Here is a 17188-nt window from a genome sequence, read left to right as displayed (position 1 = left end):
ATGGCTTTCACTTTTCTGCAGAGTAAAATAGGTAGGCTATTGTTTTTGTGTCATGATGAGGAATACATTCAACCTGATTCATCCAGTCTCAGCCGAGTCAGCCAGACGAAAATGATTTGGGTAATTTGCTTTAAACAATTTTTAAAGAACGGTATAGTCAACGAGGAGGAATGAATAACCAATATTGGAATGGGTCCAGGCAGTTACACTACTTCCGTTTCCGGTCCATGGGCGTGAACAAAAGGGATCGCTTGCCGCGTGCGCTCCCGCGCCGTGTTTTGCGATACTGAAGCCGAACGTTACATTTATCGTGTTTTATTAGCTTTTGTTGCACATTTAATCAGAAATGGAGGCGTTGAACCAGCTTCTGCTGGAGTATCCTGAAATAATGTACAGTGGAGTCGGAGCTACGGCGTCGATCGCCGTCGGGGCGCTGATATACAAAATTGCCACCAGGTAACTTCAAGATGCTGCATGTGTTTTGGCTAACGTTAGATTAACTTTAACATTAGTGCAAGTTGGCAAACAATTGTCAACATGTGCATTGGTGTTTAACTATTGGGACATTCAAGGAATAATGTGATAAAACGTCCATTTCCCAAGACTCGTCTATTTCTTACCGTTACGCTGCTCTTTGCTAGCTGTGTTGCTAACTAACTTAGATAGTTTTGCGACATCCAACGTTAGGACGAATATAGTTGTTTACTGTTTGACTGCTCATCTAAAACTGTGTGCATACTTTAATCATGTCTAGTAACGTTAAGTCACTCCGCTCAGATAGACGTATCATCTCAAAGTAGCGTTCCCATTGAAGCTGTCACTGATCATTATGATGTCCTTTGATCTGGTACCTGATTGTATTGGTGTTTACACATCTCTTGTTCTGCATTAATTGGTCTATATGTTGAGAACCTCTTTGAAAACAAGATGGTTCAACTTGAGGGTTGTGATCCTAATAAACGCATTTTAACTAACATGATTGTTTGGAGTACATGCATTTCCAAAGTGTTATGAGGGATGCCCAAACACTCCACCGTGTATGACACTTACTCGGTATATAAGACAAGTAGTGCCTCTTTTGTATAGTAGTGATTGTTGTACCTCAAAGACACATTAGCAGGTTTGATGACCAGTATCATGTTGCATGCTTGTCTTATTTACAGAAAGAAGCCATCCCACGCAGATGTGAACTGCTGGTTTTGTAATCAGAATTCTGTGGTGCCCTTTGGGAACAGGAACTGCTGGGACTGTCCCAATTGTGATCAATACAATGGTTTCCAGGAGGTTTGTATTAAAAGTACACGACAGCTGTGAATTATTTTTTATGGTGTCAATAAATTGTAATTAATTCGTTTTTTATTACTTTTTGCCAGTGCTGCAATATGTGTGTTTTCATACAATCTTTTTGTTTACTGTCTTTTTTTCAGAATGGGGATTACAACAAACCCATCCCAGCTCAGTACATGGAGCATCTTAATCACGGAGTCTCTGGTAGCCTTCCCTCGACAACCAAGATACAGCAAGGGGTTAACAGTCAGATGCTCTTGTGCAGAAAGTGCAATAAGAACCAGACCGTCGTAGTAAAGCAGTTGGCCTCTTTTGCTCCACGGGATGATGTATGTACTTTGCTTTTTTCCATTTCCTATCTTTATTGTCACCCTAACCGACTGTAAACACTAGATCTACAATTTTTTTTGTCTTCTTTGTAGGAGAACTACGATGAGGAAATTGAGGCTTACAAGCACCACCTGGAGCAGACCTATAAGTTATGTAGGCCGTGTCAGACGGTGGTAGAATACTACATCAAATATCAAAATCGTCAACTTCGAAACAGGCTCCTAAACCATCCGCTTCGACGCAGCGGAGAATCGGACAAGGGCTTCATAAAGGTCAGTGCAATCCACAGGCCAAACTGCAGTTGGATGGGACTTTTTGTGTTCAAGGGGAATTTGTTCATCTTAGTATGGCATACTTTTGATTAAGGAACTATCGCATATGAGTGCATAGGGTTTGTGTTTTTTCCTCCTCTCCAGTAGTAATTACAGTGCTGTTTTGACAATTACAGCCAATTATAGCCCCGAGTACTGTATCTGTATCTGAGTTTTGGTGCAAAAGGAGTTGGTTTCATTTATTTGACTTTCACACCCCTGGTGTAGTCTTGGTTCAAAGTGAAAACATGAATCAGAGTCTCCCTCCTTTGTGTATTGTTGTTTGTTCCTATTATATTCTGTCAACATTAGTCTTTGCATAGCTTATTGATTTCCATATAGGGCAAACATGTCAGGATTCATATTAGGATATCTGATATAATATCATATAAATATAAAAAATGATAGATCTATAGATATCTTATATCGCCGATATTGCGCTGTTATATTGCTATCCATGACCCCATCTATCCAAAGTGCCGCGAGTGTCACGATGTGTGTGGGATGATGTGGATGTGGATGATGCGGACAGCGCGGGACCAGATCGGCGGCGCGGGCGGGGCGCGAGCGGGTAGGGTAGGCACTAGGCAGGCGGATGGCACTAGCTGCTGACGGCAGTAATCGTAATGCGTCTGGCGTAATTACATAACAAATGTACATGTGACATGAGACAAATGTAACAACAATCCGTGGGTGTCAAGCTACTGGCTGGAGTCTCTTATATTTTTGATTGCTTGCTGGTGTTGCTGGTGTGGCGCAGCGAGGCGGGGCGGAGTCGCCCACCAAGCGTCAAGCCGGGTGACGGCCACGTGACCGTGACAGCGACAACCGGCTGCAACGGCCGCATCCGCCGCGATGCGCGAAATGTAAAAAGAGCCACGCGCATCCCCATCATCGCATTTTTATTTTTTTACCTACATTTTAGTGCGGTTTGCACTTGTTTGGTTTTGTACTGTTTAGAAATTTTATGTTAAGAAGTTTTAAACATCTTTCTGTTACATACATATCATTTATTATATATATGTTATACTTATTATTGTATTATTTAAAAAATGTTATATACTAATTTCATTTTCTATGTTATGTGTAAATTGTATAAAAAAAATCATTCAAACGATAAGTTTCTCTTTTCTTCTTTTTTTTGTTTTTATTTAGCAGTTTTTTTTTCAGTCTAGTATGTAACCTGTTCTGAGTTGTATTATGATATTATATTATAGTATATATATATATATTATCGCAATAGCTGCAATGTATATCGCAATATGGATTTTAGGCCATATCGCCCATCCCTAATTCATATACATCTTCTTTCTCCCACAGAGCTCCTATTCTGCATCTTCGCCCACTGGGGTCATACTGTTACGGACCCTTGCTTTCCTGATATGTACTTTCCTAGTGGCTACATCTTTGTATGACTTCCCATACCAGCTTACATCACTTGGGGGCCCACAGACATTAAGTGGTGGGGTCATTCCTCCGAAGCTTACACCTCACAATGAGTCCAGCCCCAATAACCAAAGCAGTGGAGACGTGCCTGTATGGCAGGAGCTGCTGGGGCTGCTCCCAGACAAGGTCGTAGAAAATGCGCTGTTGTTTTGGCAGCATGGAAAGAGCAACCCGTTGGCTGTAGTCTCCGTTGGCCTGCTGACCTGTCTTACTGCTATCTTCTTAGCTGGACTTGTTAGGTAAGTAGTCACTGCCCCTTTGTTTGCTTTCAAGAAAAGTCATCCCAGACAAGTTCAATTCAAACAAAACAAACTCTGCAACTTCATGTGTTGCTCTATTTTCAGGTTGAGGAGAATTGACGCCGTAGCCTCCGTCCTGTGGTTCCTCATCCTGTGCCTCCACCTGGCCGAGAGCTACTTGACCGATACCTCGGACTGGATAGACACAGCCAAGCTTGGTACCGTCTCCCTATGTTGCCTAGTCAGCTTGGCTGCTGCTGTGGCAACTCGCAAAACGCTGGGTCCAAGAAGAGCCAGATATCGAAGGTCAGAATCTGAGCACTAATGTGTGCAAGTTGTGTTTGAAATATGGGATTATGTAAAGACTCATCTTTCCATGAGAGCCATGTGTTAATTAGAACCAGTTTAAAACAATCTACTGTCTATATGTGGTCCGTAACAGAACAAGGAACAAGCTTTTTAGATTAACTTTCGATTTTATTACTCTTTGTGTGTGTGTGTGTGTGTGTGTGTGTGTGTGTGTGTGTGTGTGTGTGTGTGTGTGTGTGTGTGTGTGTGTGTGTGTGTGTGTGTGTGTGTGTGTGTGTGTGTGTGTGTGTGTGTGTGTGTGTGTGTGTGTGTGTGTGTGTGTGTGTGTGTGTGTGTGTGTGTGTGTGTGTGTGTGTGTGTGTGTGTGTGTCCTATGATGGAAACAAAACTAGCAAAACTTGCTAAATCACATCAACGCCTCACATTAAGCACATATGCACATAATCTACAGTTGTTTTTGTGTAAACTGTCTGAGGTTAACATTGATTAATTAGTAACTGGTATTAAAACAAATAATACATAACATTAAATTAAACGGGCCAACAATTCTTAATTCCTTTGGTTTAATGAAATAATATATTCTTATTTTGGGACTGTTTCAATGAAAGAAACTGGATTAAAAAGGGATTTAAGAATTATTAAGAAATCCACATTAATATGATAATTAACTCAAGAATACTTTACCGAATGGTTTTGTGGGAAATTGTGCCATATTTTCTCTCAAATCAAAAATATTAATCTATGATAATTATATTCTATAACAAAACACATGTGTGATTTCAACATTAGTACCAGACTAGTATTTCATTAAACAATGCAATGTTTAACATTTTGAGTATACTCATTTATTTATTCACACTAGTTTCGCTGTGGGCTGAATATAATTTACTTACTACAGCTCATTGCATGAAGTATATATTTGTGACACTGCAGGCTATAATGGAGTTGTGTTTTTTTAATGATTACATCCACCCTGTATTGCACCGCGTCATCTCCAGTTTCTGAACAAAGAATTAACGTGTTTATTTCCATAAAGTGTTCCGGAGTTAGTCGCTCCCAGCCACGTAAGGAATCTCTTGGGAATACAACATGGGGGATGAAACGACCTGGAAGGTTTTTCCATGCGTGACTACTGTTGTATTTTATGTGGACAGAACAAACTCTGTGAATCTTGATTTAATAGTTGTAACAGTTGCCCTCTTCCCTTTTTTAAACAATGCACATGGCAATGTAAGGTTCAAGTACATTGGGCCGTTTCAACATCTGAACACGTTGCTATCTGGGAAAAGCAGTCCGTTGTTCCTCCTGTGCTGTGTGCTGCTCTTCTCCCGTCCCAGTTGTTGTCATCTTGAGCTGTGATGTCCATTTTGATTATATTACTGCAAAAAGTTTTAGCTTTTTTTTCCTACTTTTTGCTTTTATATATTTTTATTTTGTCACGTTCTGCTGTGCCCAAAGCTGACGCTTAAGGACCGAGCCTGTCGGGTTGTTCTGGCATGTGCTTGAGGTGATCACGTCCAAGAGATTCTGATGTCAGTCAGGGCCTGAGCATGCTGACAGTGAAGGGCTCAACTCTGCAGCTGGATATGGCCATTGGAAGGAAATTGTTTAGTCTAAAACTGCGAGTATCAAAGCGATGAGACTTGATGGAGTTTATGTGAATTGACTTTATACGATTCTCAAGTGAGATGTTGGACTGTCTGCTTTTTCATGATTGCTGGAAATATTAGATTTCTTGCTTCTCTCGATCACGTCCAGTAATACTGAACGTTGTCACATGTCGATGCAATAACAAAACTGATGGACGTACTAGTTGCATGCGTTAACATTTTGCCTGGCCAAATGATTTCCGTTAACCCGTTGGAATTGTTTTGGAATGTCTTGAGTGAAGAGGGATATTTATTTGACAGTAAGAAAAACTAATAGCTGTCGAATTTATTTGTACTTTGTGTTGTGGAAAGAGTCAGGAGCCACTGGAGTTTAACTTGCATGTTGCAGTTGGAGTTATGTTCTCAAACTAGCGCCTTATGGTGTAGATGCCTCGAAGAAATGTTTAAACAAAATTGCTACCAACTAGAAGACACTACACAGACTTTACTCGTCACCTACAGTAATCGGCAAAAGCTGTGATATTACTTTTTGTGTTCTGGCTTATAGCAACCATAATGTGCTTTAACATGGTGTTTTAAATGTGATTACTCAATATATCATCAAAATGGAAAACATATTACTTAGCTCTCCTCCAGTATTTGGTGTGTGTGTGAAAAGCTTAGTATTTCAGTACCTTTTGTTTTACATGCACGGTATATTGTATTATCTTTGACTAGAAAGTTTGTTTGCTATAAACAGTTTGTTGCGCTAATATATATGCATAATATCCAGCCTGAGAATTTATGAATATTATTTGTGTGTTTTTGAGAATTGTATCTACCTGATAAGTTATACGGCTGTTAGCCTTTCCATGTGTATAAGTCTAGCGTCACTACATTCAAACAGTTACGTTAATAATAACTGGAAATGCATCTGTAGCATTATGCCATTGCCAAAAACATATGTTGTGGTGTTTAATAGTGATGGCTGTAGAACGACCTTTTTTACTAATGGAGTTGTGAGTGTTTTGACTCCACTGTTTCACTGTGCTTGTTCAGAAGATTGAGTGTTTGGGTGTGTGTTCTACAGAAACCCTGAAAACTGATCATTAATAAATAAAAAGTTATAATGCAACATCTTGATTATTAATAAACCATTAAAGCAACGATTATAGCCTAAATAAGTTAATGAACAAGATCTCAATTTTATTATGTGTTTTATATATTGTGTATTAGCCTTAAAAAATGGCACTCCGTCCATTCTGAAAGGTTTCCTGCAACATTCAAACTGCACCCAGTGAAGCGTTCTGGGTGCTCTGGTGCTGAAACTGGGTGTCCTTCTTTTTAATGTGAGGCTACAATTCAAAGACTCTGTAGGAATGCTTGCTTTACCTGGAATTCAATAAACGGCTGTTAAAAGGATATGCCTCCGTTTGTTTTCAATGCAAACACCATTTTGTTCATTTCTGTATGTTTCCTGACAGTTTTCAAGAAGAAGCCTTATTACACAGGATTGTAGTTGAGGGAGAATATCATCTTATTGTTTGCCAAGAATTCTGTGACTATTTTCTTTTAGAAGGACATACTTTAACAGTCCAATTGCTGAATGAATACAAACTACTTTGACACACGTGTGTGGGCCGCTGTCTGGAAAAGTGAGAGTTGAGCTGTACGAGTCGTTTGTTCTTCCGGAGCGTTCAGCTGCCGCACGTCGTCCGACAGCTGCAGCAGCTTTTCAGTGACTGCCGCCATTAATAAAGTGCTCGCATGAAATAGGTGTCGAGCTGTCTGGTTCAACGTTTAATCAACGATTTTATTTCAGACATGCACTTGTTACGTAGTTTAGAGTTTATATTTAAGTGTTAAAAATCGTATTGTGACATTGGTGTCCAACAGATAAATCCAATTTGAAGGCTACTTTCTTTACACAAGAAATCAGAAATTCCTAAGTATTCATTGTCCTTTGAGCTCTATTTGTAAAGCACGTGATGATCTGTGGAAACAATGTTGGTATGCGTTCTCTGTAGCGGTGACATCGTTTGACGGTTGTGTTAAAATGTTGATTTCCGTTGGTAGACAGTCGTGTCGCTCTTGTGTTGCAGATGCCTCGCGGGCAGCGCCGCCGGCCCCTCCTCCAGCAGCCCGCCTCCTTCCCTCCCTCAGGACTCGGCCGACTCCTTCGTCCTGAGCCCGCCACCCAACCTCTTCAAGCTCCTCCACTGCCAACAGAGTCCTCACGAGCGCAAGGCTTCCCCCACCTCGCTGCCTGGGCGCCTCAGCAGAGCCCTGTGCCTCGGCACCACGCCGTCCCTCAACAGGACCGGTAACATTCACATGGCAAAGCAGCAGCTGCCCATCTGATGCCGGGGTGTGGGAATGTTCGGCCCGCTCTGCCGACATTTGATCTCGAGTTGCAGTTGAGGGCATTTTTTAAATGCACAACATTTTATAGTTTTAATTAATCTCGTCAATGCCCTCTGGAGGACAAGCGATGTAATGGAGACGATAATGGGCCTCCTACTGCAATGTACTCACTGGCCAACATGCATTATATTCAGATTCATCTGGAGGAAGCTAATATTGACATTTTTTTATTTTAACTATAAATGAGTCATTTAATGAGAATATCATTGCCAGATTAATCTGTAGGGAAAATAGATAGTTGCAGCTCGAGCTGCATTTATAATTGTTTTCCACTAGGGGGGGGGGCGAATATTTATATATTTCTTTACAGGTAGACCAGCACCTCATCTCACTTACATTTAAAATTGTTATGGCCTAATTTGATAGCATGAAGTTACCAATTTTTACGTTTATCAGACGCAAAACCATGACTTTCATTTGGAGGTATGTTTCTGCGTGTTTAAGGAAAGCCTCGGTTCACGGCGTTCTTGTTTATTTATCTATTTTCAGATTCTGGTTACCTGTTCAGTGGAAGCAGACCAGCCTCACAATACAAAGACTCCCCGCCCTCAGGTATTACACCTCCTGCTGAATTTGTAATATTATTATTATATACAATTTCAGAACACTTTGTTGACATTTTTTTGCTGCACTTTGGCACAGATTACTTTTCACTGATGTCTGGGAGCCGCCCATCGTCCCCCGGACCCTCTCCCACTCCTTCAGTAGCCGGGTCAGTGACGTCCAGCACAGGCTCTGCCATACAGCGGCGCCCCCTCATCAGCCCCGCTCGCCTCAACATCAGTGGGCGGAAACTCCGGCTTTTCTCGACGGAGCCAGAACCCACGCTCATGTCCCCATCAGTGTCTTCGTCACATTTCCATGTGAAGTCGGCGTCGTCCATTTACAGTGGCTGCTTTTCATCTGACATATCGCCCTTCCAAAGCCAAAATGGTAAGTACAGGTTGAATAGAAGAAAGTGACATGTTCATTGTATGGGGGGTTTCAACAACACACATAGCTGTCATTCAGGATGTGTCCACCAGAGGGCATTCTGACACTTCATCCTTACAGAGAGAAAAGACTTCATGTTCATCAATAACTTACGTGTTAAGATCATTTTAGCCATTGCGGTATGATTTTGCTTTGCAGATTTGAGTTCTTTTTTGAGGGACGGCAGTGTGATTGAAGAGAGAGAGAGGCGAGGCAGCTCCTCGGAGTCTTCCGCATGCCTAGTTGGCACTACTACCCAGGGACCTGAGAACAGCCCTCCTCCTAAAGGTAAGCAGTCTGCCCGACTTCAACATGGCAGGCAGGAAGCACATTTACCTCTGGTGTTGCTGTGCCTGTTCCAACGGGACCATAGGCCTCGTTCAATAAAATGGCGATCCTGGTCTGATTTACAGGTTAAAGGACAGGTTCACATTGTGTCAAATCTGTTTTAAAGCAATGCTCATATTAAACATTTGTCATAATACTTGTTGATGGCGAACAAAATTAACAAAGACAGAAAAGAAAAAAGAAATCTACACCTTTATTTATCCCTGTGGGGAAATTGTTCTCTGCATTTGACCCATCCTTAGTTGTTAAGGAGGCTGTAGTGAAGCGCCGGGGGGGCGTTCAGTGTCTTGCTCAAGGACACTTCAACATGGGGAGAGCGGGGATCGAACCGGCTACCTTGTAGTTACAGGACGACCACTCTCCCCCATACAGTCGACCCCCGACAGTGAAATACATATATGTAATATGTATGTATTGCTGATTGTAGCTGGAATCCAAAGAAAGACGCTTCTCCTGAAGGCCATTTGGTAACTTCTGGACTATTAAGTTAACACCCCATGCAGTACCATGGTAATGAAGGCTTATATTTCCTAATTGAGTTGCTAAAAGTTTGACGTCAAGCTCTAACTCTGCTTGGTCTGCTTGGAAGCTCTCGGCCAACGGAGCAACTTCCTGACCGAATAGCATGACGTGATAATATTAGCCAAGTACCAGAAGCGGCCACCAGGAGGTGCTGCACAACTGTCAAAACAAATAACTGGAAAAGAACAACTGGTCTCAGATTACATTGTCATCACATTGCCTTTTATACACTTTCCCCTGAATTTGAACTCCACTTATATCAGTCTAAAGGGAAATTAATTAACAGTAAAACTGTAAAGCATTTTTACATGAAGGAAAACATTCTTTCCACAGTAATGATGTGCAATGATGACGATTCTCATCAAATTAATTAGCTTCCTCTGTGACGTCTCCAGGTTTGATGAAGCGTCTCATCTGGCCGGGCCTCTTGTTGGTCAGCTTGACCTCCAACCTGTGTTTCGCCGGCCTCTACGTGTTCTACAACTGGAGATGAACTGTGGATGGACGGGTCTGCTGCTGTTCTCACACGACCTGCACAGAGTGAGTTGGCCTCTGGCCTTTGACAACCATGACCTCTGTGGACCTGGAGGTCGTTAAGCAATGTCAGGAAACGTCACATCTCTGCCTGCTACTTGTTGTTTGCTGGTGCCGAGAAAAGGGCAGATGTCAGCTGACCGATCTTCAACCGTGTTCCTCCCTTTTGCCGTTTGCTTGGAGTTGCAAGAGAATTGAGTGGCGAAATCAAATCGTACGCATTTTGATTTAATGTGATTAAAGATTTTTGGGGGCGGTGGGGTCTTTTGGTTTGTCACCCCTCCTCTTACGTTAAGACGGAGGCACATGTGTAATTGATTTTAAAAGGCTTAGTTTTTGCACTGATGCTCAAATATGTGCACTAAACATGTGCTGTTCAGTTGCTGCTGCTTGGAGGCAGAGGTCCATGCGTTACCTACTGATGCTGATGCTGTGTTAGTCTATTAGTGCATCACTTCTACAAACTGAATCACATTGTTGGTTCTCTACAATAACCAAAGCTCAACTTTAAAAAGCAGGTTGTGTTTTGCATCTTTGAAGTTTGTATACAGATGTTTACTTTGTAACATTATTATTTCACAGTACTGATGTTTGCCATTGTCAAAGAGTGGTGTGTCGAACTATCCAATGTTTTATAATACAGTTTACAGTCAATAATTGCATGGTCTTTTATATCGTGTTCCAAGGTGACACATGTCCCAACCATTCACTACAAGAGAGATTCTCTTTCACCAACCCGTTCATTGTGCCGGTATCTCTTATAGTTCTCTTGTTCCCAGGATGCAAGGGGGGGGAAATCGGAAAGTCGAGTGCAAATATATATTTTAAAAACGTGTTCACATTTACAAAATGTTTGCATAAAAATGACAGAGGTTTAGATTAACGTCTAACTGAGCTGTAAACTAATTTATAGACATTTTCAGGCCACTTTGTAATCCTAGCAAAGTAATCTGATTTCAATGTCCACTTTTTGTGTTTGGTTGTGGTTTGATGATTTGATTTGTAGTTGTTCTTTTTAGATTTGAAGTGTGTATGTTGAGTTACGCAGAAGTTGTACATTTTAGACATGCAAGATGTTTCTAAACACGTTGGTTGTGTTGCTGCTTGTGTAAAAGTGTCTGGCTCTCCGGTCTTTATTTTTTACTTGTTCAGTCTTTTATTGTTGAATGACCCTGCACTTGATTTTAGACGGGAATCATTTTGACCACTTTGTTTGAATTAGTAGGTCATGTGTTCTCAGACAGTCTAATTTGAATGTGTAGTCATTTAAAGTGTGTATGTGAAGCTCTTATCTTGATCCAAAGTAATAATGAAACTATCCTCAAATGATTTTGGTTCTTCAATCATTAACACAATATACAGTACGCCAATACCCACAAATATTACTATGATTAATGTTAATGATTAGAAAGAAAATGCATCTCAAGAAATGTTTCCAATTAAATGAAAGACTATAGGTTTTTAAAGTAAAAAAATCACAGGCATCAAGTTATAATTATTGTTGTATAGGATGGGTGTTTTAAATCTAATAAAAAGCCACAGTCTAGGCTCCAGAGGGACTCGGAGCTCTAAAAAACATCTTGTGTTTCTAAGTCCTGAGTCCAAAATGAATGAATACGGGTTGCCGGGTCTTGGTTGCAACATTGACAAGTGAGGAAATCCCACTCCTGGACATATTTAATATTGAAACTGTGTTTTGTGGACAATGTCCTGATTCCATCTGAGATCTTCTCACCAAGGTCTTCCTCCCATTTTCACTGAGATGCTCCAAGGAGGCTGACGCCACCGACGGTGGTACATCACAGTTCTGGAGTTGCTCAATCGGGCCTTTATGAATACCGTCCACCAAAAAAAAAAAATGAAGTTGTGTTTTCATCCTTATATTGTCGGCCTTTGGTGCCATGATGTGATAGTTATGATTCCTGATTGACTGAATGATGTCATTTTGTCGTGTGACGTGATTGATCTACCGGCATATTGAAGAAATGCTCCTATTGTTTTGTAAAGAAACCCGATGAAGGCCTATGAACCTCAACGATGTCACTGAATATGATGAGACAAGTGAAGCAGACGGTGTGCTGAGCTTAAGAACAGAGGAAATTGTTCTCTCGTGGAATGCCAAATCATCTGACTATCTGGGAGAAAGCAACATGGGAATATTGTTTTTGAAGACGGCTGTCACGTTGCTCAGGCTACTTCTGGACAATAATGAGCTGAACTAATGTAACTTAAGTTTCTGAGAACTAAATGTGCTACTGAGAGACCTACATGGCGGGGAGTTGTCTTACAATGAATACTATTTTAAAGTATTGTAACCATTTGACGTTCTGTATACAGACTGGTGCATTTGCTGTGAGCGTGTTTGTGTGTGTATATATATATATACTGAAGAAGGTTGTCATTGAACCATGTGTATATTGAAATTTAAATGTTCATTCAACAAAATTGAGTTTCCTAAAAGAGACAAAACTTTTTTTCAGTTTACATTTATTTTTGCATTTCTTTGTCAAGTGCAATGCAAGTAGGTTGTGATTTTCCTCCGGACGTCACATCACTTTTATGTCGAATCAAAGGTCCATTTCAGACTCTGTAACAAGAAGTAAAGAAAAGCAAATGTTTGTCTGCAGCAGCTGTTTATGTGAATATAAGGAACAGCATGGACTCGTTTCATCTGGACCCGTACGTCTTTAATAAAGTATTAATGATTCATCCAGCTGCATGAATCTATCATTACCTTCGCATTGAAAATGCGGAAGGTTATGTTTTGATCGCCGTGTATTTATTTATTTATTTGTATGCGTGTTATTCGCATAACAAAAAAAGTTTTAAAGCGAATCGCATGAAATTTGGTGGGATGATTGGTTATTATCCGGGGACCATTTGATTAGATTTTGGGATCGATCGGGTCAAAGGTCAAGGTCAAGGTCATGGATAGGTCAAAATCTTCTTTTTACCATAGCATGGTCACTTTTTATCCAATTGGCATGCAACTAATGCCAAAATGTTCATAATTCAATGCCCAATCTTGTGATATGCGAAGGCATGCGCTCTACCGAGTGCCCATTCTAGTTTATTTATTTATTTGTATGCGTGTTACTCGCATAACTAAAAAAGTATTAAACCGAATCGCATGAAATTTGGTGGGATTATTGGTTATTATCCGGGGACCATTTGATTAGATTTTGGGATCGATCGGGTCAAAGGTCAAGGTCATGAAAAGGTCAACATCTTCTTTTTACCATAGCGCGGTCAATTTCTATCCAATTGGCTTGCAACTAATGCGAAAATGTTCATAATTCAATGTCCAATCTTGTGATATGCGAAGGTATGCGCTCTACCGAGTGCCCGTTCTAGTTACTAGATGTTTCCGCTTCTCTGCCGTCGTTTCCTCTAAATTTGAGCTCAGTGCGACCTTGTTGGACATTCCAGTCGGACGGCTGGTTTGGTAATCTAAAAGTTTGCATCATCGAGTTTACATGATGTCTTTAGGGAAGTCGGACATGTAAACCGTTTCCATAGCGATAGTGGACTGAATTTGACACGTATGATGAGGGAGCACCTATGAGTGCTTTGCTGACCGAACGGTTAACGATAAAACAATGATAGTTTTAGGTTTAACCATTGTCACCATAGTTACCGTTAGTTTAGCTTGTTAGCCGTTAACACTGGGTACAGCGGAGGCAAGTGGGAATGTCATCGGTTTTAAAATATTTGCTCCTTTGTTTGGACGAATTTAAATATTGAAGATCCACAAAGGTCATTAGGTTTCACTCTGGAACACAAATGTTTGTCCAAAATGTCTTGACAAATCATCCTTTTAGTTGGAATTAAAGATATTTGTAAAGCGATGGACCGACAGACTGACATTGTCCTTTCCAAAACCAGTGGTGGCATGACTAATAAGCCACGCGACCTCACAATTTACATTATTTTTGTGTCCAATCTCCCATTTTCAGAGAAAGTCTCAGTCATTATTTAAGTAACAGCATGAATTTATGGAATGTCAACCAGCGCTTATGTCACGTCCAGTTCCCTCCAATCGAGAATCATTTTGTTGTCCTCAATCATGATCAGAAGAAAAATTTAAAAATTGGAAAAATAACCTTTTTTTTTTTTTAACCTTAACTGTTTTTCTGTGTGGCATCCAGGAATCCCCCCACAGCTCAGTGAATCTAAATATCACATGACCAACCTATTATTGTGTTCACTTATTGTCAGGGTGAATATATATATATATGGTCTTTTCCCCTGCACTGAGAAGGTGAGTTACTCTGGTGATGGTTGTACAGTGCATACGGAAAGTATTCACAGCGCTTCACTTTTTCTACATTTTATGTTACAGCCTTATTCCAAAATGGATTAAATTCATTATTTTCCTCAAAATTCTACACACAAAAACCCATAATGCCAAAGTGAAAACTGTTTTTTGCTAATTTTTGCACATTTATTAAAAATAAAGAACAAAAACATAACATGTACATAAGTATTCACAGCCTTTGCTCAATACTTTGTTGAAGCACCTTTGGCAGCAATTACAGCCTCAAGTCTTCTTGGGTCTGATTCCACAAGCGTGGCACACCTATTTCTGGGCAGTTTCTCCCATTCTTCTTTGCAGAACCTCTCAAGTTCCATCAGGTTGGATGGGGAGCGTCGGTGCACAGCCATTTTCAGATCTCTCCAGAGATGTTCAATCGGGTTCAAGTCAGGGCTCTGGCTGGGCCACTCAGGACATTCACAGAGTTGTCCCGAAGCCACTCCTTTGTTATCTTGGCTGTGTGCTTGGGTCGTTGTCCTGTTGGAAGATGAACCGTCGCCCCAGTCTGAGGTCCAGAGCGCTTTGGAGCATGTTTTCGTCGAGGATGTCTCTGTACATTGCTGCATTCATCTTTCCCTCAATCCTGACTAGTCTCCCAGTTCCTCCCGCTGAAAAACATCCCCACAGCATGATGCTGCCACCACCATGCTTCACTGTAGGGATGGTATTGGCCAGGTGATGAGCAGTGCCTGGTTTCCTCCAGACATGACGCTTGGCATTCAGGCCAAAGAGTTCAATCTTTGTTTCATCAGACCAGACCAGTCTGATAGTCCTTCAGGTGCTTTTTTGCAAACTCTAGGCGGGCTGTCATGTCCTTTTTACTGAGGAGTGGCTTCCGTCTGGCCACTCTACCAAACAGGCCTGATTTGTGGAGTGCTGCAGAGATGGTTGTCCTTCTGGAAGGTTCTCCTCTCTTCATAGAACAACGCTGGAGCTCTGTCAGAGTGACCATCGGGTTCCTGGTCACCTCCCTGACTAAGGCCCTTCTCCCCCGATCGCTCAGTCTGGCTGGGTGGCCAACTCTAGTTAGAGTCCTGGTGGTTCCAAACTTCTTCCATTTCCGGATGATGGAGGCCACTGTGCTCATTGGGACTTTCAATGCTGCAGAAATCTTTCTGTACCCTTCGCCAGATCTGTGCCTCGATACAATTCTGTCTCGGAGGTCTATAGATAATTCCTTGAACTTCATGGCTTGGTTTATGCTCTGATATGCACTGTCAACTGTGATACCTTATATAGACAGGTGTGTGACTTTCTCAATCATGTCCAATCAACTGAATTTAGCACAGGTGGACTCCAATCAAACATCTCAAGGATGATCAGTGGAAACAGGATGCACCTGAGCTACATTTTGAGTGTCATGGCAAAGGCTGTGAATACTTATGTACATGTTATGTTTTCGTTCTTTATTTTTAATAAATGTGCAAAAATGTGCAAAAAACAGTTTTCACTTTGTCATTATGGGTTTTTGTGTGTAGAATGTTGAGGAAAATAATGAATTTAATCCATTTTGGAATAAGGCTGTAACATAACAAAATGTGGAAAAAATGAAGCGCTGTGAATACTTTCCGGATGCACTGTATGGCTGTGTGTTACAATACCAGCTTGTTTCCAGTAACCTGTGTATATTGCAGTTACACCTCACCTATATCCTGTCACAGGTGATCTGAACTCTGCATGTGACCCATATAAAAGCTGTATTGTGGTTCCAGAGTGTCTATCAAAGCCGGTAGAGTCGACAGACTTAACTGGTAAAACGTGTTTACTGTCGGGGTTTTATTGTTGATAACGGGTCACCGGCTGAAGGGTGGGAAGCAGCTGGTTCTTACTTTCAGTCTGCAGCTCGAGCCAAAAGTTTCTCTTCTGTACGCTCACTTCCTGTTTTTCACCAGAGCTACTAGACCACCAAGTGTATTGACATGACGAATTGACACCTACAAATTACAAATATTTTGCATGTTTTTATTTACCGGGATGTGTGTTTCTCAGGCGTATATTTCAAGTCAAGGAATGATGTACTCGCATCAAATACCTGACAGTCAATATTCATAATGTCATGCTGCTGATGTTGATACCTGTATTTCCCCTTTCTCCGCTATACTACTGTGGTTTGAGTTCCACTTCCATGAGATGAGGTGGCATTGCTCCCCATTTGCTGCAAAATAAAAATAGTCCCTGTTCTTATAGTTACCACACGGAAATATGAAAAAAAGAAGGCATGTTTACTGTCGAAGGGTTTGTTTGACAGACATAAACTTCTTGTACTTGTACTTTATTATTTCTATTGGATGCCACTTTATACTTTCAGAGTAAAATATTTTACTTGATATCCGCTACATATATTCTATATGATGAGCTTAATAGAATCTGAATCTTTACATTTGTGTTTGTGAAGAGATTAAAAACTGAAGTTCCACCTCGACAATATACAGCAGTTCATTGCATTACATGAAAGTATAAGTAATAATAAATTACATATATTAATAATAACAAAACAACATCCCAGGGGCCATTTTTTTCTGCATTGAGTCCTTTTACTTTGGTATATTTTATTTGTCACAG

General features: G+C 40.9%; 1 protein-coding gene across 2 annotated transcripts; it reads left to right on the top strand.

Annotated features, from left to right (window-relative positions):
* The first annotated feature begins 264 nt into the window (after positions 1-264).
* On the top strand, positions 265-13020 carry tmem201 (transmembrane protein 201). 2 transcript variants are annotated; one of them, XM_056423370.1, is made up of 11 exons: positions 265-456; positions 1164-1284; positions 1428-1616; positions 1710-1889; positions 3249-3613; positions 3719-3919; positions 7614-7834; positions 8425-8487; positions 8578-8868; positions 9067-9195; positions 10173-13020. In XM_056423370.1, exons 1-11 carry the CDS (start codon positions 347-349, stop codon positions 10268-10270), a joined length of 1968 nt encoding a protein of 655 aa, XP_056279345.1. In that variant the 5' UTR covers positions 265-346; the 3' UTR covers positions 10271-13020. The 2 variants fall into 2 exon arrangements, with proteins under 2 accessions (XP_056279345.1, XP_056279346.1); XM_056423371.1 differs by lacking the exons at positions 7614-7834; positions 8425-8487; positions 8578-8868; positions 9067-9195; positions 10173-13020 and having other exon boundaries at positions 3719-4139.
* Positions 13021-17188: the final 4168 nt, after the last annotated feature.

The sequence above is a fragment of the Pseudoliparis swirei genome, chromosome 9, assembly GCF_029220125.1.
Source record: "Pseudoliparis swirei isolate HS2019 ecotype Mariana Trench chromosome 9, NWPU_hadal_v1, whole genome shotgun sequence".
Classification (NCBI taxonomy): Eukaryota; Metazoa; Chordata; class Actinopteri; order Perciformes; family Liparidae; genus Pseudoliparis; species Pseudoliparis swirei.
The sequence above is the reverse complement of the archived record's forward strand: the minus strand, read 5'-3'. Positions and strand labels throughout refer to the sequence as shown.

What these genes read in the sequence shown, in the direction of transcription:
- tmem201 (XM_056423370.1), top strand. Translation starts at nt 347, where the DNA reads ATGGAGGCGTTGAACCAGCTTCTGCTGGAGTATCCTGAAATAATGTAC. An exon ending in CTTTTGCTCCACGGGATGAT is followed by an intron (nt 1,617 to 1,709) that starts GTATGTACTTTG and finishes TCTTCTTTGTAG; the next exon opens with GAGAACTACGATGAGGAAAT. An exon ending in CGGACAAGGGCTTCATAAAG is followed by an intron (nt 1,890 to 3,248) that starts GTCAGTGCAATC and finishes TTTCTCCCACAG; the next exon opens with AGCTCCTATTCTGCATCTTC.